This window comes from Cyprinodon tularosa, unplaced genomic scaffold (genome assembly GCF_016077235.1).
Source record: "Cyprinodon tularosa strain WSP-4 unplaced genomic scaffold, ASM1607723v1 ctg717, whole genome shotgun sequence".
NCBI classification, from domain to species: Eukaryota; Metazoa; Chordata; class Actinopteri; order Cyprinodontiformes; family Cyprinodontidae; genus Cyprinodon; species Cyprinodon tularosa.
The window spans coordinates 60,640-82,872 of NW_024039471.1; the positions used below are offsets into that span (position 1 = coordinate 60,640).

Sequence of the window (22,233 nt, forward strand, 5' to 3'; positions counted from 1 at the left end):
CTCTCTGCTGAACCCAGCTGTATTGTTCGTTTGTCTCCTGCTGCTAGTAAGAAAGAAAGAAACTGGAGCCCAGGTGGAGTTCATTTCCTTCATGTGTAAAACCGCATCTCTTGCACAGCACACGCCTATAAACAGCCAGCAGAGTGTGCGCAGGGCCTGAAGAGCTCGGTAAAGTCTCTTTTGTAATGTGCAAAATGATATCTCTGCAGTGTAACAGTCTCTATTACAGTGGAGGAAGAGATTGTCTTACCCTGCGGATTTGCTTCAAAGAACACAACAGATGAGCCCGGGTCTGCTTGCTATGGACTTTTAGAGCTCATGATTATCTACAAGATGAGAATTGTAACAGCTAAACTAGAGGACAGAAGCAGGCAGCGCAGGGTGTAAAAGCTCTGGTGCCGTCTGAAGACAAGTCCAATTTGTTCAAGAATAATGTTTAAAATATACAAACTTTCTATTTGTATGACAAGCAATTGTTTTTTACCGCCTGAGAAGGCTTCTCCAAAATACATATTGCTGGGTTATTTCCCCGACACATTTTCTATCAGATGAAAGCCAAAGCACCCATAATGATACCTTGATGCTTTCATTTTATTCATAACCCGAGTGGAACAGGAGGATACATTATTACACAAAACACACGACAAACCTGCAGTTACTATTAATTTGTTTATTTGGATGCATCCATTTAACAAATATTTAAAACATATACAGTAGATATGTCTTTGACAAAAGAAATTGGAGCTTATGTGATTTTTTTTTTGTATTTTTGCATCATGTGCAAGCCCTTTGAAAAGTTAGTCCTTCGGGTGTTGATGCTTAAAAGTTCAGGAAGCACTCTAGATTCTTGCAGAAAGTTGAGCCATTGGGGACGAGAACACTGAAGAAGGAAGAGAAAGTCAATTATTACATTAAAAAGAAAAAAGAAAAACAACCACTACTGCATTTTTTGGGCATCTTTTCATGAAATAGTTGGAGACATTGATCGCCAGCAGAGGATAAAACAGCGGTGGTAACAAGATTTATACATAAAAAAAAATAAACAGACTTTCCTCTATTCTTATTATTGTAGGAATTGAAAAAGGAAAAACAATTTCTATAGTGCAACAAAAAGAAATAGAATTGAATAAAACTGTCAAAGTACAAAATAACACTGGAGCGTAATTATGAGCGAAAACACAATTTGTCATTAATTTACCTGTCAGTGTAAACACAGAAACATCAATCACGCGCCCTGGGCGGCTGGTAGTACTGCTGCGTAGGCCTCGAGCGTCTCGGCTGTCCATCACCCCCACGGCGAAACTCCAGTGAACTGTCATAGTAACCATCATCTTCCTCCTGCTGATACAGATTTGACTTAATTTCAACGTGCAACTGTTTGTAATCGGAATTGGCTGCATAAATATTTCATCAGCTTTCCGGACGTCACAGGAATACAGTTTGATATTTTAACCAGAGTCCTAGAATGCTGATATCTATAATAAAGTGATTATAGTATACCGGTTACCATCATGTCTTCGGGAACAGGTCTGATGTTATGCAGGAGGACTTCTTCACAGTTTCCATAATCGCTAAACACGACTACAGCCGTAGAGCCGGACGGATGCACAGCGTCTATCCTGGCATGATAATACTTTTAGAAAAAAAGGGGGGGTTGTTTTAATAGAAATAGGACCAACGATGATCTATGAGCATAATCAGGAGAGGTAAAGTATACCTTGTTGTCCTCCCAGTACAGAGCCAGGCATGCGTCTCCTGGTTTCCACATATGTTCAGAGACGTAACCTTTTTCTGTTCCTCTGGATCCCTGACCTCGGCCTTGCCCTTGTCTCCTTTTAGATCCCTGGTTATTAGGAGCGTTCTTCTTGGGTTGGTGCTCCCTGTTTTGAGGAAAGGAGGTTATTGGCTTGATGGGCCCAGTCCGTTTATGCTCCACGTCTCCGTTTTGGAAGTGGGAAGGATCCCCAGTAAGAGTTCGGGAGGATTCTGTTATTCCAACTTCCTGTGAAGCTCCAGAGCTTCCTCCTCTTGGGTTGAAGTTCAACGGTCCACCGTCTCTTTGTCTGTCAAAATAGTCCGAGTTTGGCCGCTCGCCTCTCCCTTTTCTCCTGTTGTTGTTGGCCTCTTCGTTTCTGTCCGAGCGTTTATAATTTCCTCTTCCATCTATTTCTCCGCCTGCTGGATTGCTCTGTTTAGAGGCGGGTACATTTTCTTTCACCCCTCTCCTGTGAGGCGGTCCGGACATATTACCACTGTTCCCATTTCGCGACTGGTGGTGGTAAGCTCCACTAAAGTCAGTCTGCTGCTGAGATTCTTTTAAATGTGTGAGAGGAGCCATAATGACAGAGGGAACATTCTGTTCTTCTCTGATTTCTCTCCTGTCGTTCTGCGCTCGCTCTGATGTGTTTCGTGGCCATTTCTCCTGGCCCTTCCACTGATGGGCTGGAGCAGAGTTTGAGGCCGGCTCCTGGCCCGGTTTGGGGAAATCTGTGTCCCTGTGAAAGCGAGGTGGTCTGTCATTCCTCTGCTGTCTGTAGTCACTGTGTGAGAACTTGGTCTGGGATGTTTCTTTGGCGTAATAATTTGAGTTGGAGAAATTACTTTTGCTCTCATGCTGCCTCTGTGGTGCCTGAGACTTTGGCTCTGAGAAAACAAATCCCAGTCATTAGACACTAAAGCAAAATAACAAAAAAATCTAAGAAAACTGACAAACTTCTTCTACTCCAGAGTTACAATAATTCACACATAAGTTCAACTTGTTCTTGGTGTTAAATGAAAAATTCGATCACCCACCATCAATGGAGAAAGCCCCCATCTTGGACTCCAGGAAATCAAACAGAGTGCTTGGTCCAGACGGTCTTCCCCCTGCTCCAACCTCCTCATCTTCATTTCTCGACCTGCCTCTGCCTCTCCCTCTGCCTGCAGAGAACCCCAAAACGAGATGATACAGCATTTCAAACTGTTATTTTTATTCTGTTAATGTTAATAAATATGTCATCTAAACCCCACCACTAAAAAGAAAATGGGAATGAAGCATAAGGCTAAAACCTTCATTGCTAAAAAAAAAAAGCTAGCTAAAGTGTTGTATCCAAGCAGGTTAATGGAAAGTTGAGTGGAGGGAAAAACCACAGCCTTTAGGGTCAAGTAAAGCACATTTATGGGTTGGACTGGAGCCGTTGTGGAAGTGGACTAAAACGATTCCAAGTAGTCTCGTCTTTAACACCTGAATCAAATTATTAGGTAATTAGCATGACTGCAGAGAACTGGAGGAAGAGATTCAGCCATTTGATTCAGGGGTGTTGGACCAGGGACAAGTTTGAGGATACCAGCCCTCGCGCACTTGAGTTTTGACACCCCTGGCATGAAGTCTGGGAAACATGGGAGAGGGACAGAAGTACAGCTTCTAGTCAGAGATGATTTGCGGAGTCATGCCTCCTGATCCAGGTTCAATGCCAAGTCAGCTCACCCATGTTCAGGGAAATCCTATATCACATCATGCCTCCCTCTGCTTACAGGCTTTATTGAGATGCTCATTTCATTTCTAATCAAACAGAATAAAATGGATTTATCGATCCTATTATCAATAACCTTGGTTAGCAAACTCAACTTTGGTCTTTTTATAACTGTAAACCACAATTAACAAAATTACCTGATATCCTTTAAATACATCACCCAGAATGAATTATATTAGTATTTAATTAGATGCATCAATATAAAGAAGTTCATTATCTGAATTATCTCCTCATCTTCATCACTAAAATATTTCCTTATAAAACTGCAAAAAGGAAAATGAGGCGATTAGATGCCTGCACTGTTAATCTGAAGCTCATGTTTTAAAACATTCAGTGTTTAAGGTCAAGCTCATTTCTCTATGTAGGGCATTTGAAAAGCATCAGAAATGTATTTATTTATCCACGAATGTTAATATGTGTGTTTTGTGTTCATTATAAATCTTAGCCCATCTTAAACAGGCATTGTACTTTAGCTAAGAGGGAGAGGCCCTCTGGACCAAGTGTAATTTATGTACAAAAAATAAAGAACTCAATAGGATTAAGTGAGTTTCAAGTTGCTAAAGTATGATTTTCTGTTAGGAAAAACTTGTACAGCGTAACTGAAGTAAAACAACATCTAACTGAAACCTTATCGTGCGCTGGGGGCAGAAAGCCCGTCTTACAGAGTGCATGCTGTTCTTGATAAACGAACTAAAAGCCGCAGCGCAGCCCTTGGGACTGCTAATTAGGCTGCTGGTGATTTTCAGTGCATTTCAGGGACGGCCACGTTGCTACCCAACCTTTTCCTAACCCCTGCCAAGTTTGGAGATCCAAAATACACTGCAGGGCACGGAAAATGATCTGCGTGTGCTGGTATGTGTGAGTGTGTGTGTATTTTATGAACCTCTGGGTTGTGTCTTGTTAGGCTCAGGGACCGCTGAGCCAGGTCTGCCACCGGAAGATCCGGTCAGAAGGCTGTTTAGTGCTACTTCAAGGTTGTTATTATTATCCATCAGAGCTTGTCGGGCAGCCTCCCTGTTAAAGCCCATCTCCATGATGTCTCTCAGAGCACGTTCATCCACCTAAACACCAGAGAGACGAGAGGCAGAATAAATCTTTACTGTATATACGGCATAAAGAAGGCAAATAGAAAGAATTTGTAAAAACTTTGAGATATGTCAGTAAAAAGCCTAAACTTGTGTTTAGTTGAGGTTTTAAGTTTTAAACCATCTTTAAACATGTTTTGGGGCAAATCCTAATCATCCCTTTCTCTGCTCTAAGTTCTATTAAAGCCAAAGTTGTGTAACTACAAGCAGCTAGAACATGAAACAAACCAAGATAAATTGACCGCCATGCGAGTTCATTTAACTCGGCTTCATTTGCATTTTTTCAATATCCTAATCAATGTCTTACCGAGCCTCTGGAACAATAAAATAGAAACTCAATCAAGATCAAAGATCCAAAATGAAACACAAACCAGGTTTCCAAGGAAAAGAAAGCTCCTCAAAATGATCAATATATGTTAAAAGGATTGTTTCTTAAAGAACATCTCAGCATTAGCTGGAATTATAATCATCTTCTCACCAGCTCTCTATAGTTTCCATCTGCTCGGCTTTCTGTTCTGTCTGCCTTTTCTTCTCTCCTCCTCTGCTGGTAAGAGTCTCTGCTTCGAGAGAAGGATGCTGCAGTGGATAAATTACTCCCTGCATTTCCTCCACCACCAAATGTGCGAGGGCCCTGAGGAGTGGAACAAGAATTAAAAACAAAAAAACAATAAAGACAAAGGATCAGCAGGGTTGGAGAAAACCAAGAAAACATTCAGGTTTGTAGCTGATATTGCAATTATGCTTTTGAATTCAAGAGTTGCAGAAATAATTCAGGTTAACCTAAATGTTAATAAGCTTCATGTAATTTACACGCGGAGCAAATTTAACAGCCTATGGAAAAACTGCAATCAATATGTTACACAGTGTGATTTGTTAGAATATGAAAAACAATGGAGAAAGGCAGAAAAGTGTTCATTATCAGTTAAGTGAGAGAACAACAACATGCCTTTTCAAAAAGACGCCAATGAGCCCTGGTTACAGCTGTAATTACCTCTTTGGCCTTGGAAACTTCAGCTATAGCTGCCGTCCGCTGCTTTTCAAACTCATCATTCTCATCTGCGGTTTTGATCACATTCTGAGTCTGCAGGGTTTTTCTCTGGTCGAGTTCTCTGCTGTCGATATCATCCTTTCTTCCACACCTCTGTGACGAGGATAAGAACACATGATACACATATTAAAGAACAAATAGAATGTAATGTACCCTTAAATAAACTGGGGGATTCCATTTGCAAGTTAAAACCCTAAAGCCATCTTTGGAGCATAAAGTACTGGGAAAAAAACTAAATAAACTAATGTTTCACTCTAAAATAGGACCCATACAATCAGATTAGTGATACCTATTCTGGTGGAAGTGCAGAGAAAAATAAGGAATTTCTACTACGTTGCTCTGAACTGTATCTTATCAATGAAAATGTAAGTTTAAAATGAAAATGATCAGATCTTCTTATGTATTGCAAAGGTCCTCAATAAAGAACCAGTGCACTTTAATATTTTAAAATTTCTACATTTCAGCTGAAACCTGAATGAATTCAAGCAGCACTTCAAGGCTAGAGATGAGGCTAAGGCTACATTATTTATATTTAGGCTAGTTCTACACCCGAGCAGATTTCTGAAAAATCAGCCCAGGATTTTAATGATTCAAAGAGAAACAACTGTTTTAAAAGATCCTAAAAGTTCATCAGTCACAGCAGAAAGGTTAGACATGGATTTGTCAACATCAAGCTAATTCGTAGAGCAGAAGCATTTAAGAACAAAATAGTTACTAAAGTGCTTTAAAGCCAGGAGAGACAATGGATAAAACAATAAAACAGAAACTTATAATACTCTCCATGGGGGCCTCATGCTTTGCTTTAGAACAGATTATTGGATGGTCAAGAGATAATGGCCGGTCTTTTAACAGTTGGAGTCTGAAATTAACCCTAACTAGTGTCTAGTTTTTTTTCATTTGGTGAGTTAGTGCCACAGCTCCATTCGCCACAAGGCACGTAAATGTTTGGACCACAGCTGCACTTCAGTCACGTCTTTTGATCTTTTATTTTGGTAATCCTCCCCTCTGTCTCTTTCTTCCTCTGCTGCTGTTCCTCACACGTCAATGGACGGACACGCATACAGAGAGCACAACACCTCGTCATTTAACAACTGCGCCGCTAGGCAAACTGTAGCAGTATATAGTTGGAGCAACCGAGCCTTTCTTTAAGGCAATGTGCCGATGAGGAGCGAGGATCTACAACCATCAGGGGGAAGAGAAAGTTTATTGAAAAATGCCGCTATCAGGTAGCCTGTGTTTTGAAAGAGAAAGGCTTCTTTATAAGGATGCTAAGCTAATGAGCTGCTCTGTGTGCACCAAATATGCAAAAGAGAACAAACACGATTAATTTATCGCTGGCTGTCAGTCTAGGCAGTTAATGCCACATTCACTGGATGTCCATCTCTCAGGCTGAATCTAAACAACCCATGGAACAGCAACTGATAGTACACTGATGCTATAACAACACAAAGATGAAGATACAGTTTTGCACTGCCGCTGCCACTGGAAGAAAGGCTAAGCTTTTACTGATGGACTCGATAAAGGTTTTTTCTTTTTATGGTCATTCTATCAGATAAAAGTATTTTGAACTTTACAACCTTAATAAAACTACTTTACTGCAACTTTGTGTGCATTTAACATAATGCCTTAGTGAATAATTTTGTGTTCCGCTCCACTTGGCAGGTGAGTCAAAAAGTTCATTTCAGAATCCGGTTGTGTGGCTTTCAGGAAATTCCCTTAGTGCTGTATGATTGTTCTCCTCTCATATTCAATAACAAATCCAAACCAGCCCAAAATCAGACAGAACGTGAATAAATTAATGTGTAAAAAAAAAAAAACTTAGTTCCAGTTAAGGGACTAAGGGACTCAAATCTCTGGTGTCCTGCCAGATCTAGATGTTTTTGTACTTTAACACCTCGGTTTTTCAGCAGAAAAATGCTCTTAATCAGCCATCAACAGATATAAGTTTTTCTGAAAAAAGGAAGCATTCAAAACATGCAGGAGAGCGTCCATTAATGAATGGAGCTGGACACCCCTGATATAGATCAACATAAAGACCCTCAGGGAAGTACAGGCAGGAAGTAAAACGACTAAACTGTCTAAGGAATAAGTTTACTTTGCCAATAGTTCTAAGCAGACAGAAAAACCTGCATTTATCTGCTTCTCTTGTGTCAAGGAGCTGTCAAATACAAACCCCAGATTCCTGACAGCAGAACAACAGCCAGGAGCCAAAGAATCAATGATGTCAGCATGTTTGTTCAGAAAACACACTTTATCAGAGAAACTAACTCTTATCTCTTTACATTTATAGTTATCATCAGATCTTTTAGTTTTATTTTTCTAAGCATGGTTATTCTAAACAGATCTATATTCTATATCCAGATATTTAGTTTTTGACATCAGCATTAAACCTCCTGTGCAAAGTATGATTTGTCTAAAAATGCAGTCTTGTAATTTGCTCTTCCTCTCACCTGACCAAATGGCACGAAGGGTGGAGGTCCACCTTCTGCTCCAATGTTACTCCTGCTGTGTTTGGCCAAACTCTGCAGGTTGAAGGATAAACAGAGAACCAAAAGACAAGCAATAAACCGGGCAGAACTATAGAGGCAAACAGAGGTAGCTTTTGTATTGTTTTTAAACAACTAAAAGTGTAATAATTCAAACTCAGATTGACCCTCACCCTTTGAAGCTCCCATTTCTCCACCATGTGATCCACCTCTCCCCCAAGGACGTGAATGTTTGAGTCGTCGAGCAGCAAAATACCGTTTTTAACTTGAATTGTATCAACAAGCTTCACCTTCGTCCCAGGGGGTGTATTCAGGCTGAAAGGCATAGAGAAGACATTTGTTATAAACAAATCAAATAAATAAACAGCCATGAATGATTATTTTCAGCCCACAGCTCAGATTTCAAGGGTTTAGCACATTTGAACTGTATCTAGCAGCTCTAACACCCTATTGCCTTATCACTCTCTAAATGACATGGAGCAGTGCCAGCAGATGGGTGGTAAAGCTAAGAGAGACTATTAATAATCCCAGCTGCTCACCCATCCTCATGGTAAATTAAAAGCGCCTCTATCTCATCAGGCCTGATAAGGCCTCTGCCTCTCTCATTAGGAAAGCACAGGGGCTTAGTGGGATTTCCAGCTACTGATGCTGGAAGCCAAAGGAACAATTAGGGATCTCACTCCAAACCTCTGGGATAGATGGTGCTCTCATGTCATGGTAATGTAGAAATAAGAAGCAGTGTATCCCCGATTCAATCAAAAACACACTATTCAACCTGTATAGTTGCCATTTAATGTTTAATTGTGCTCCCTTCATATCACTGCCTCACACAGTGAACAGTCCTGTAATCCATCTCATCATTCTTTTCCATCCACTTAAGGGCTCCCTCGCACTAAAGCGGACACTTTCATCAGAAACATTAAGCGCCGCTGTCAGCTGCCCGTGTGTGTATGTGTGTGTGTGTGTGGGGCTCATAAAGAGGGGATTTGTTCTGTTCTCTCCTCTCTTCCCATCAGGAAGTCACGGACTACATTCTGGCCACTCCACCTGTACAGACTGGCTAGTCACCATGGCAGCAATCACCAAGGCCACCGTTGCTTGGATGGAGATGTAATTAAGGCTGCGAGTTGTTAAATCAGGTGGCGCCGCATGGAGTTGCAGATAAAGGAGAAATTGACGTATGTGGTGAGGGTTGAAAGTGTTGACAAGGAGTCGAAAGGAGAGTGAGAAGAGAAACCTTACACATGGGCTAAATATAAGAGGAAGTGGCTAAACATGTGGAGATCAATCTACACACATTTTTGCTAAATCAAAATCCTTTTCCTTTTTTTAATATCTATTTTTCATTATTTTTTTTACAACTTTGTGTATTTTATTAAGAACTCTTCTGCACAACAGAAGAAATTCGTACAATTGTTATGCTTTTCAAGTTTGAACTTTGGTTAAAAACTAAATAATACTACTAAGGCAAAGGGTGGATTTTTAATGATTTATTTTAATCAGAGCATTAATATTAACATAAAGCAAAAAGGGTCAACAGAAAAAATCCAACCTTACTGGTTTAACACTGTCCTGAAGGAACTGCCTCTCTACACTAAATGAGTAGGACAGCTTTTCCATTCTGTGGATCTCTAGCACAATGTCTATCCAGTCTTCTATTATTGGTGATTCTGCTTTGGGCCATTCCCAGGTGAAGGCCTTGTTACTTGCAGCCAATAAAATATAGAAAAGTTTCTTGTCTTTTCCTCCTCTGATCCACTTGTATTTTTCCCAAAGAATTGGTTGCAAAGGCCAAAGGACTCACAACAGAGAAAACCTGTACATGTTTGTTAATTTAAGATCAATACTGATTAATGACTTGGCAGCCTCAATAAATGTAGAAGCGCTTGGCTTCATATCCCCTGCATTCCCCACAACAATCACCAATGCCCTTCTGGAGAGATGAAATAAAAAAAATCTATTTGTTTAACAAAATGCACAGCATTTGACTCGTTTGTAACCCAAAGGATCTTACATAGGATCTTTGTGTTCCCAACTTGCTTCCGTAAATTTACAATTACTTGGTGTATTTTCAAGCAGCCTTTCGTGTAGATTTTTTGCACAAAGGTGCACTAAGGTGCAACATTTTATCCACAGCCTCTGAGATTCAGTTACAAAGAGTAACAGAGAAAGAGAGAGAAAGAAAGAAAATGTAAAAACAAGATTAAAAAATAGTTTGAAAACTCTCCTGAGGGGAATATGAATCAGTATAAACTTCCCAAACAATTAAGCTAAACTGCATCTGCTTATGAAAACAAAGAAGCCTACCTGATTTTGGACAGATGTTTCAGCTCCAGTCCAACACAGGTGGTGTGCCCATCTGTCATTTGGAGGCGCAGCATTCTCGGAGCACCTTGGGACTCCTCATGGTCTTTGGGAGCCGAGACGTTTCTCACCTTCTGCAGCTGGAGGACACATGGACCCTCAAACTGTCCATTTAGGAAATAAAATAAAAAAACAATAAAAAAAAGAAAAGCTAAATTAGCTTGAGGGGTAAACTGGCAGCAGGTGCAAGAATAATATCCACTAATTGCAGTGAAGGATACTCTCAGAATCAATAATAAAAAAACTAAATTGACATGGGTAAATATTTCCGCCTCTGTAAGCCAATGACAGCACAGGTTTGTTTATTCCCCTAACTGCTTCACAGAGAACATTTGGATTTAGTAAGCATTTTGGTTTTTAGACAGGAGGAGAGCTAAGCTCACAACAGGACGTTTGTTTTAGTGGCTGGAACATTATTTCACAATAACTGGAAAGCAGCATCACAGCCAAAAGAAATGATAAAAGATGAAAAAAATAGACATTTTTAAACGCTGGACTGTGAGCACCATCTAGTGGAGGTTTTGAAAATTGCAATATGGACAACAGAAAACAGCAGCACAGTTGTGCTTCTAGAAACCATAAGTGGTTTTAGTGCATCATCATTTTGCAGTAAAGAGGACGTCAGAGTGCTGAATTCCTACAAGTTTCACTTGCTAGACTTAAATGTTTCAGGTCAAACAAAAGTTGAATTTAGACTGTTACCTTAAACATTTTTTTAAAAGCATATCGTTTATCATTTTTTACATTACCTATTTTCCATCCCCAACTATATAACACATAACTCCACAACTACTTAATTCAAACTTATGATATCTGTATAAAGATAAAGCATAAATCTTTTTTTTTATCATTTAAGAAACAGTGAATACATAATTGTGCATAATTTGTGGTAAAATAAATGAAAAGAAACTAAGGAGAAAAATCTGCCCCAAATCACCAGGCTGTGTGTAGAAAAACAAATTGCAATCTGAAGGTAGAGATAGTTTGAGTCGTCCCAAACTGTGGAGTTATTTCGGCTCACTATTTTTTTTTTTTATGTCTTTTCCCAGTATTGTATTACATCAGCTTCACTGGAAGGTTTTTGAGCATCATTGTTCGACCTATGGTTACTGCAGACAATCTCAATGAGATTTAAATCTGACCACAGTGTTATTTATTAATTTTTATTCTTTGAAGGTGAGCTTGATGGTTTAGTTTCATTCTTTGTCCTGCTGCATAACCTAAGCATGCTTTAATGACCGGTTATTCTTACTATTTTTTAAATACTGCTGTTATTTTACAGCTTCTAAACAGCTCTACGTTTTTCTTTTTTTATTGGTACACAACATATTTTCCTAAAAGTCTAGTTTCACCAAATATATTTTGGACATTGAACCTTGGAGTTATTTTTGGTCAGCAGTAATTTTTGCCAGTTTCTTTTTTTTTTCTCTTCTACTTATTAAATAATGAACACCGGCCTGGATTTAAACAAATAAAACCACACAATATTTTGGGTTTTTGACCCTTTCTCCAGGTGTTCACTCCTAGATTAAATGCTCATTGTTCTACTGGAAAAAATATATAACTAAATCCACTTCCAGGAAGGTTTAGTACTCCTCCATGTGTTCAGAAATTGTGATTAAAAGCTTTAGAACCATTTCCATCCAATTCTTATAACCTTTTGAATATCAACAATTATAATATAATAATTAGATGTTTTTCCATCTGAGTAGGAGCGAATAGACCAGATGATGCAAAGCATAATGTGGTTGTATGTTGATGTTACACTCGGTTGTAATAAACAGGAAGTAAAGGTAGCAAACCAGCTCAGACCATAGATCTGTAATGGAGTGAGGTTTTAAATTATTGTGTTAAAATTAGATCAGTTGTAATTACTTTCTCATGTCAGCTGGTATTAGCGATGTTACGTGACATTTGGTGACATCACAAGAGTGGTGTCATTCTAATGCAGGGATGTTCACTGAATTCATTTAACAAATGTGTTTCTATCTATAATGCATATACTCTTTCTTTTGGAACAGTCAACACTCAAGAAAGCAAAAAGTAACTTTTTTGCAAAGTTTTGGAATTTGATTTAAATTTATCCGTCTCGACCAACATCTACTAATACCTTACTTCTTAATGTGTATTAATAAAACAAGGATGGGAACACGTGTTTTGACAATCCTTAGCTGGTGCCTCAGTGAGTCTCAGAAATCACTTTAGAGACGACCAACGAGGGATGCCAATGAATGCTTCTACTCTGTTCTTTTATTTCTTTTGATCAGGGAAAGATCAAAGAAATCTCGGTGAGACATTTTTCCCTACCTTGTGTTATCAAACAGGTTCTCCTCAAATGATAAATTATTCTACAGACCTGGTAAGTACATCTGTGATTTAACAAGGACCGTGGTTTTCCCACACAGGGTGGATGTTCTTCATCCACTTAAAATGCATTTTTTATATCCTCTGGTTATATCTCTCATTAACATTTGATGGTCTGAGACACTTAACTTTAACAGAAAAGGTAAAACAGAAAAAGAAATTATAGCGGGAATATGTTTACATCACTCATGGATAACACTCACCTTCTCAGTTCTTCCACTATTTATATCGGATGGAAGAACCTTTTTCCCAATAGGCCTGAGATCACTCTGCAAAGGATATAGAACAATATAAAAAAGAGAAATAAAAAAATATCACAGCAGTCAGAAATAACTAGAAACAGGAAAAAGACTTCATGAGACACTAAATATTCAAATGTATTGCAATTCTACCTTCGATGGACACCTATAAACAGTAATACTGATTACATTCATTTAGTTGCACAGCATTAAACCACAGCATGAATGTGGGGAAGTTTTATTTAAAGTTATTTGTTACTAATTAAAATCCTAACACTGATTTATTACTGATTATTGATTAAATATTTCACCAATCGTATTAGATTTTAATCTCTAATGAATGATCTCTGTAACTAAACACAAAATACCTAAAAAATAAAAATTAAATGAATAACAGATCATATTTTGTAGTTTTCTATATGGTCCAAAACCCATAACTTCAGTTCAACACTTGGGTTAAGATTACATTTATAATAGGGCTGTGAGCATTAATGCCTAAACCTCCATTAATTAAAAAAAATGTTTAGTTTTTTTTTTTTTATAACTTTTTAGACATAAAACTTTTTGTCTCTCTAACTAACCAGTAGTCAGGCCCTTTGCTCATTTCATGAAGCGGTAAGAGGTGATGGAAGAAAAAAGTAAAACCTGAGTTTAAATCAGCCTGCTTACCTTTGAAAAAATCAAAGCATGAAAAAAGAAAAGTTACATTTTTTTAGTTACTATGGTTGCTCTTGGAACTTTTTTTTGTCACTTGGGACCAAACACCACAGTTCTTGGAGAGCGTCATGTCTCCATTACAACCGGTTTAAATCGGGAAGCTCTGCCACCGAAAAAGTAGCAGAGATAAATGGATTAAACTTTCATAATGGAGTCTGAGGTACGCCGGTTATGAGGAGATCTTCCTTTTTCTCCTATATGGTTTGCATATAGAAACTACTGACAAATGATGGTGTTTAAAAACAAAGCGCTGCTGCAGGTGAGTATGAACCCATCTGAGCATTGGCCATGCTTATAACAGATCACAATTTTTTTTCCCCAAACAAAACTGAGGTAATATGTTTTTATCTTCACTCGCTTTTATTTTTCTTCTACCGTATTTTCACGACCATAAGGCGCACCGTACTAAAAGGTGCACTCTCAGTTATGTGTCCCATTTCTGTATTTAACACACACATAAGGCGCACCGGACTATAGGGCGCGTTTTTTATATACAGGTACATGTCCTCTACTACCTTTAAATACCTCTACTGCGTATTTAAAAATACAGCGGGGACAAAACTGAGTATGACTGTGCTTTATTCATGTATTTATTACAAAGTATTAATCAAACCTGGCAGCTGGCCGTGAGACAGACACATCGCAGATGACACAGCGCTGTGATCACTCCTAAATTAACTTAAAATCCTGAAACCTGCCGACGGAATATGTTCGCTTTTATTGCCGGTATCCTGGTGCCTGCAGCTAAAATTATTTAGATGAAAAACACCTGCCATCCACCGCGTGAACCCGGAGGCTGCCCGGCCTAGAGGCTGCTGATGAAAGGATTTCTCCTGTCGGTGCACCGCTGGTATGTGGGGGTCTGAGCGCCTCCGACAGAAATAGATAATCTGGATGAACTGGCTGCAATTATTACGTTTTCAGGTGGACTTTCTCACTTAAAAACATAATAAAACTACTTAATTCCCACTGATCACAGCAAATATAGCTGCAAGATTTAGATTATTTAGATGAAAAAACACCTGCCAGCCACCGCGGTGAAGAGGAGGAGACCCGGCCCAGAGGCTGCTGTTGAATTAAGTTTTCAGGTAGAAAAATAGAGCGGGAGCAAAACTGAGTATGATTGTGCTTTATTCATGTATTTATTACAAAGTATTAATCAAACCCGTCGAAGTCATCATCCTCTGTTTCTGAATAAAACAGCTGCGCTAAATCAGACATGCCAATTTCCCCTTCTTCGCTGTCAGTCACTTTCCGTGCAGCGCGGCTCCTCAGAAATAATGCCGGCTTTTGCGAAAGCTTGAACAACAGAGCCAGCAGACACGTTAGTCCAATCATCTACAATCCACCCGCAAACTGTGGCGTAACTTGCCCCGCGCTGCCTTCCACTTATCCTGAAACTGTGGTCTCTGTCGGCCATCCATCGCTCCCACGCCGCTCGCAGCCTTACTTTGAACGGCCGCTTCACACCGATGTCGAGCGGTTGAAGTTTCATTTGTCAGACCCCCCGGGATAACGGCGAGCACAGCGTTCATTTGATTCACCTTTTTTTTCACATCGGCTGTGAGATGGGCACGCAGCAATGGTGATGCGTGGAAAAAACCACCTGGTCTCCTCACATAGGCTACAGCTCCCTCAGCCACGCTTTCATCATCTCCTCATCCATCCAGCCTTTTCCATTTGCTTTAATATCATATGTCATCAGAGCGCTGTGTCTGTCTCGCTGTCAGCTCCCAGATCAGCTTCTCTGATTGGTTGATGCGGCGCGTCCAGCAGCAAAACTTCAATTTTTCCATCTCGAGCAGCAGCAGTCCGTGGCAGATGCTTAAACGCTCCTGCTGCTCAAAACGTGCTGCAGGACCTTTTGCTGCACCTATACGCGCGTCAACCATTGACTTTGCATGTAAACTCGCTGCTTCTGCTGCACCTGCTGGGTCCGGTTCACACCGATGTCGAGCGGTTGAACAGCGAGCACAGGGTTAATTTGTTTCCCCATGTTTTTCACGCATGGAGTCACATATTAACAGCGATGGTGATGAGTGGAAAAAAAACACCTGGTCTCCTTACATTCAGCCACTCTTTCATCATCTCCTCAATGAGGTGGTCTCAAAAGTCGCAGTTACAACACACATAAGGCGCACCGCAACATAGGGCGCACCGCACATTTTGAGGGGAAAAAAAGACGTTTAAGTGCGCCTTATAGTCGTGAAAATACGGTATTCTGGGGTGGTTTGAAAGGGGTGTGAAGGAAGCTGTTTACATTGAGAGACAAACCAAACTTAAACAGAGGGAGTGGACTCAGGTTTCAGCTCTCAAAAACCTACAAAGCAGCCATAGAGTTGATTTCTTCCTGCTATCATCTCAATCCTCATCGCCAAGCAGGCGACTAAAACATCTCGCCTGGTCAGCCAGGCCAACAGTGACGCTAACGACTCCCCATTACTAAGGGGTGGGCCTGTTTTTCGGTTCAATTTGCATGTTTTCTAAGCCATAACAACGCTTTTGTTCGGGGAATTTTATAAGCCCGGAACTCAACGCTACTCCAGACATTTTAAAATGAGAAAGTTTTCTGGATGGGAAGTGAAACGTCTTCAAAATTGGAAAATAGTGGATTATTTTTTAACTTTTTGAATGACTATGACCTGGATGACAGGGAAGCTTCACCAACTTCTATTCTATTATTTAATTCATGTAAAGCACATTAAATTGTCCTTGTATTGAATTGTGCTATACAAATAAACTTGCCTTTCCATACCTTAAAAATAACATACTGACACAGGAGACGCTGAATGCAATATCTGCCCAGTTCAGGAGAAGGTGCAGATTAATGCTCCTTAACATGCACCATGAAATCCTCATCTGGCCCAAACACTGACGATCAACAAGTTAATTTATGCCCGTAATATATATATATATATATATATATAATTATAGTAGGACACCAGAGTTGGACTGGAACCGAGAACAGCTTCTTCTAGTTTGACGCGCATTATAGTCTGATTGTGCTTCAATACTGACCCAAATGGGTCCAAAGCTGCATGTGTAAATAAAAACAAACCAAAAAAAAAAAAGTTATTGACTAAATAGTGTTATTGTTAAAATAAGAGAGTGGCATGATATATTTATTCTCTCAGAGTAAGCTCAGCATTACTTTCCTCGTAATATTTGAAAGCTGGTCTGAAATGCCCCTTTTTTAAATAAAAGGTCAAGAAGGAAACAATTTCTTTATTGGATTCCCATTGAAGACTATAGTTAAATAATCTATATTATGAGCTTTGAACTCACTTGACATGTAAAATAACAGTATTTTAGACATGCAGTTGAATTCATGATTTTCTGATGCAGAGATAGCACCATTCATATAATTCTTTCAGTCCAGGTTCTTATTTTATTTGTTGTTTTTATTTTTCAAGCACTGACAGTTAAAGATATTATTTCAGATACAACAAGCCTTTTTAATAACTTCCATTAAAATTATAATATGAATAATGCTGTCATGTTTTTAGATGTTGTTTTGCTGCTTTAGTTTGGAAACCATACAATTTTCAAGTTTCATTTGTTTTTGTATGCGGTATGGCTGTGATTAGTGTAACTGAAATAATTTATTTCCAAACTGCATTTATTAATGTATGCAATCATTCTGATACTGACCAGAATGTATTGAGGCCGCTATATCTAACAGAGCTCACTTTAGAGCAGGAGTTATATAAAAATTGTAAAAAAATATTTTTAAACATTTGCATTTAAGATAAAACAAATGGTTTTTGTCTGTCAATAGTCTCTATCCAGAAGTCGAGTGGAAAAGCTGTAGTTTCACCTGGTTTATTTTCATAACATCTTCTTTAAGCATCCTTTGGTTCTTCGATTATAAATCGACTAATCGAAAAAAAAATTGAAAGATTAATCGATTTTTAAAATAATTGTTAGTTGCAGCCCCAATCAGGTGCGAGGATGGAGAAGGAGAGAAGAGCAATATACAGGCAAAGGCAGCAGGTTGGTCAAATAGCACCGAATGTCAATATCTGATCATCTTACTGTAGTTTGCAAATGGTTGAAAGCGTTTATGTTAGATTTCTTGTGCAAGTCTTAAAATATAATGGATAATGGAGCTCGACTGGGATAGTTCGATAAATCGCAGCAGATGTCGTAAAATCCCCCCCCTTTTTTTTTCCAAATCCAAAACCTGACAGGTATGCATTAGAGCAGGGGTCTTCAACGTTTTCCAGGCCAAGGACCCCCAAACTTATGGTGAGATGGAGTGGGGACCCCCTAAATATATATTGTATGAAATAGTGTTCTATCAACCTGGTCCTATAGTCACTCTATTACAGATGGAGTAATGTAACTAAAGTAATTTCTCCCTGGGATTATTAAAGTATTTCTGATTCTGATTCCTGGTTGACGGGTCAGGTGTTGTGAATGAAACGGTGCCCAGCTTGAAAGAGCTCCTGTGTGTCGTATTGAGATTGGATCCCAGTTTTCTTTTTTTCAAAAGAAATTCCTCTCATTTTTAAACCTGAATGCATGGTGTTTTTTTTTTTTTCTAATTCAGATTTTATAGAAAAATGTAATTTTAAGTTAAATTAAGTAAAAAATATATAAAATTCCAAAATTATGGAATCCTGGCCCATCTACATTTGGTCTAGAACCGCCACTGGCATTGATGACTGAAAGACATCTTCTGCCTCCATTTATCTGTTTACTACAGTGTGTTGAATTCATGTTAATGTGGATTTAAAGACAGTTCAGTTAGTGGAAAAAAATTGCAGGGTGAATATAAAAAAAAAAAAAGTATAATAAACCAAAACTTTCGCGACCCCCATGCAGTACCTCTGGGGACCCCCTAGGGGTTGCGGACCCCCTGTTGAAGACCTCTGCATTAGAATAAAGGAGGCTGGGTGAATCAGCTGAGCAGGAATGTGTGCAAGTGGCGCCCTAGATCCTTTGACAGCACTCCAGGCTGAACAGTAAAGGTCATGGTTTTAGCAGTAGAGATGAAAATTCCAGACTGCAACTTTTGTCCTTTTGAATACATGTGGGAGAACAACCCTGAGTTTCTGGGTGCTAATTAAGGGTGTGCAAAATAATCGTCAAATCGATGAATCGTGATTCTAATTTTTGTGATCTACTGAATCGATTCTTGAAGGCAAGAATCGATTATAAAAAAAATAAAAAATGAACAAATAAAATACATGAATGGTTGGCGCACATCAATCAAACCAAGTGGAATACAACTTCCAGGCCAGCAGATGTCGCTGCGGATGTGTTGGCGCCTGCTGCTTTGTGTCATAAGCATGTCCGGACTGATTATCCTCATTTTGTTATTTTAAATTTGATGAATCCTAAGATCTTTTTGTTGGTGTGTCCATGCCAGTAATAGTAATATTTCTGTCCAGTATTTGTTTTCATGACAACACCTCCAAAAGTAATTTCAATAAATACAGCTATGTATGAATTCAGTTGCTTTCAGTTATGTATCAATTGAAGACACGATCCAGATCACACCCAGCCAGTCAGCCACTGGTAAGGGCTGTATCTTTTTCTTACAGTGTTCAGTGAAAATATCACAATGCATCGCAATATTTCAAGTATCGTGATGCATCGTGATAGAATCGCATCGTGGCATGTGAATCGTGATTCGAATCGAATCGATACTTCTTTGCCAATACCCACCCCTAGTGCTAATGGGTTTTTTTTATGCATTTATGTAACCAAGGTATCTTAAACATCCACAAACAACATGCTTCCAATATACTATTGGATTGTAGTTATTATAACAGCTGAATTACTATTTTGATTCACACCATGAAAACAAGAACTACCAGATATCAGGATAAATTGGAATTATATTAATTTATTCAAGGTAAATGTTGTAAGACCAAAGTGCTTTTCTACATCCAAGGTATGTACAGCCAATGTGGTTACCCTTCAATAATAGTCCCACACTGACAATAACATTAAAGTCATGTGCCATTAACAGAGACAATAAACTAAAGATTCAGGACACAGTTTTGCTTTTTTTTTTTTTGCTCATTTAAAAAAAACAACTTGGTTCTTAACTATTTTGTATCCCCACTGGGTAGAAAAAACGAATACACAATATGTTAGCACATTGAGAAAATTATTGTGTAAACTTAGAAGATTAAAACTCACATCAAGTGCAATGCGAATAATATCACTGGGTGTTACTTTCTCTGCCGATCCTTTTAGCTCTGCTATTCCTTCATCACTGAGGTGCCTGTATGATAGATATGGTAGAAACATGGGTAAGATACAGGATTTAAGCAGTTTGATCCATGAGAAAGTAAGTACAACTGATCTGATTTTATCCAGAAAAAGAAACAAATGTAGACTCATACAGCTATTCCGACTGCGGAAGAGGATTAGGGCAGCTAAAAAAAATAGAAAAAGTTAACTGATTTTTACATTTTATTTCAGTATAAAAGCAGAAAAAAGTCAGAATTCTGACTTTAATCTCAGAATTCTGACTGAGTCCTGAGAGCTAACAAGAATATTAGCATCAAGCCGTAGCCACCTCTGTTTTAGAGACTAAACAAGCTTTCTTGTTTTTGCTCTTCCATTAATGAAATAGCATCATCGGGGAACCTTCGGGCACGTAAAAAGTTGCCTAATTCCATCATTTTCTACCAATTTGCTACTGGCCCTCTCAAACAACTCACATCTTTGTCAGTGAAGCTGAGTGCTCCCACATATCTTCCTTCATGTTACCAATCTACATTAAGATCCAAAATTCTGAGATTAAAGTCAGAATTCTGAGATTACAGCCAGAAATCTGAGATTACAGTCAAACTTTTGAGATTGCAGTCAGAATTCTGAGAAAAAAAAAGTCAGAATTCAACATCATTCATATTAAACTGAAATAATATTTAAAAATCAGTTATCTTTTTTTTATTTCAGTTTCCTTAGTGGCCCTAATCCTCCTCCGTATCCAAAAGTTTAGTCTTTGGGTGTTTTTAGTTTGAAATGGTTCAACAACAGTCAATATAAAAATGCTTTCAGAAAAAAAAGTTTTATGAAAAATATTAAAATCCTTAAGGAGACTATGCTACATATTTATATTCAAAAATATATTCTTATAATATTTGTTTCTTAGAGATACTTCGGGACAGTATGTCAAAATCTACTTTGCTCTAGCTTAGGGAAAAATAAAACTTTTTAATTAAACTAATACATTCCAAAGATTACAGACCAAACCAAACAAGGAAACATTAATAACAAGATGATGTTTGATTACATTTTAAACAACATTCTAAAAAAAGGTGGCGATATAATCCGAACCACCGTATTCTCATTTGAACGTGCAAAAGAACATCTAGAATTTACAAACAAAAGAACTAGAAAGGAATGTTGATTTACTTGGTTTCTATTCTTCACAAGTAAATGCCGAAATGTCACAGGTGCAGAGTGGATCCCACCGCTTGTAGAAAACATAGCAATGCCAATGCTAACTACACATTAATGTAAATATTTGAAACAACCGACCAAAAGGATTACCTTCTCGAATCAATAACCGTATAAACAAGATCGTCCATTAAGTAGCAGTTGTCTGTAATGCTAGGCGTGCGTTAGCTAACCTAGCAGCGGCGTACATTGCTCTTCAGAAGTTAATGACATAAACTAAGTTTATTATAAGCTCACGTGCAGCATATTGTTGGAATTATTTGTAAGAGATAGGTTGCCATTGGGTTGTTACAAAAAAACAGAAAACAAAAGATTTTATTCAGCTTCTAGCCCATATGTCAGCATAGCTGCTGCTAGCAGCGACATGAGCTAGAATGCTACCTACCAGCCTTCTTTAAGCAGCGATTCGGTCAAATCGGTCATTTTCGTCCAAATTGCAGATGCCCAAATAAAAACAATAGTAGTTCTACCGTGTTGCTGATTTATAAACAACTATCTGGTAGTGTGATACATGTTATTTTCTTCCAAAGCTTGGTGATGTGAGAACTGAATGACCCAGTCGTTAATACGTCACGGAGCGAGAAGCGATGAGCGAGTAGGGGGTGCCGTGAGGATCAAAAAGGCAGATTCTTCGTTTTTTTTTTTTTTTTTTTTTTTATAGTTGGATAGGGTTGTGAATTATTCTCTCTTGTGAAAAGAGAATAAGAACACTGGCGAAGCTACTGCTGTTATATTAATTCATATCTGGTGGTACATCTGACTAAATAATTCAATTCAGTTTATTTATATAGCGCCCAATTCACAACACACGTCATCTTAAGGCACTTTACGGTTCACCAGATCATACAGTCAAATTGATTTAAAGTTTTCTATCTAAGGAAAACTACTTGATTGCATCTACTCATTGAAGGCAATCCCTCACACTAAGCATGCTTGTAGCGACAGTAGAGAGGAAAAACTCCCTTTTAACAGGGAGAAACCTCCAGCAGAACCAGG

The 22,233-nt window shown here is 38.6% G+C and overlaps 1 protein-coding gene across 2 annotated transcripts; it reads right to left on the reverse strand.

Annotated features, from left to right (window-relative positions):
* Positions 1–655: 655 nt before the first annotated feature.
* tdrd3 (tudor domain containing 3) lies at positions 656–21,833 on the reverse strand. 2 transcript variants are annotated; one of them, XM_038269037.1, is made up of 14 exons: positions 21,623–21,833; positions 19,969–20,053; positions 13,063–13,128; positions 10,439–10,599; positions 8,305–8,446; positions 8,096–8,167; positions 5,589–5,738; positions 5,076–5,228; positions 4,396–4,573; positions 2,794–2,919; positions 1,718–2,643; positions 1,508–1,633; positions 1,199–1,338; positions 656–880 (listed from the first exon to the last, which is right to left on the reverse strand). In XM_038269037.1, the coding sequence occupies exons 1-13, from the start codon at positions 21,658–21,660 to the stop codon at positions 1,222–1,224; spliced, it is 2,340 nt and encodes a 779-aa protein (XP_038124965.1). In that variant the 5' UTR covers positions 21,661–21,833; the 3' UTR covers positions 656–880; positions 1,199–1,221. The 2 variants fall into 2 exon arrangements, with proteins under 2 accessions (XP_038124965.1, XP_038124964.1); XM_038269036.1 differs by having other exon boundaries at positions 1,199–1,341.
* Positions 21,834–22,233: the final 400 nt, after the last annotated feature.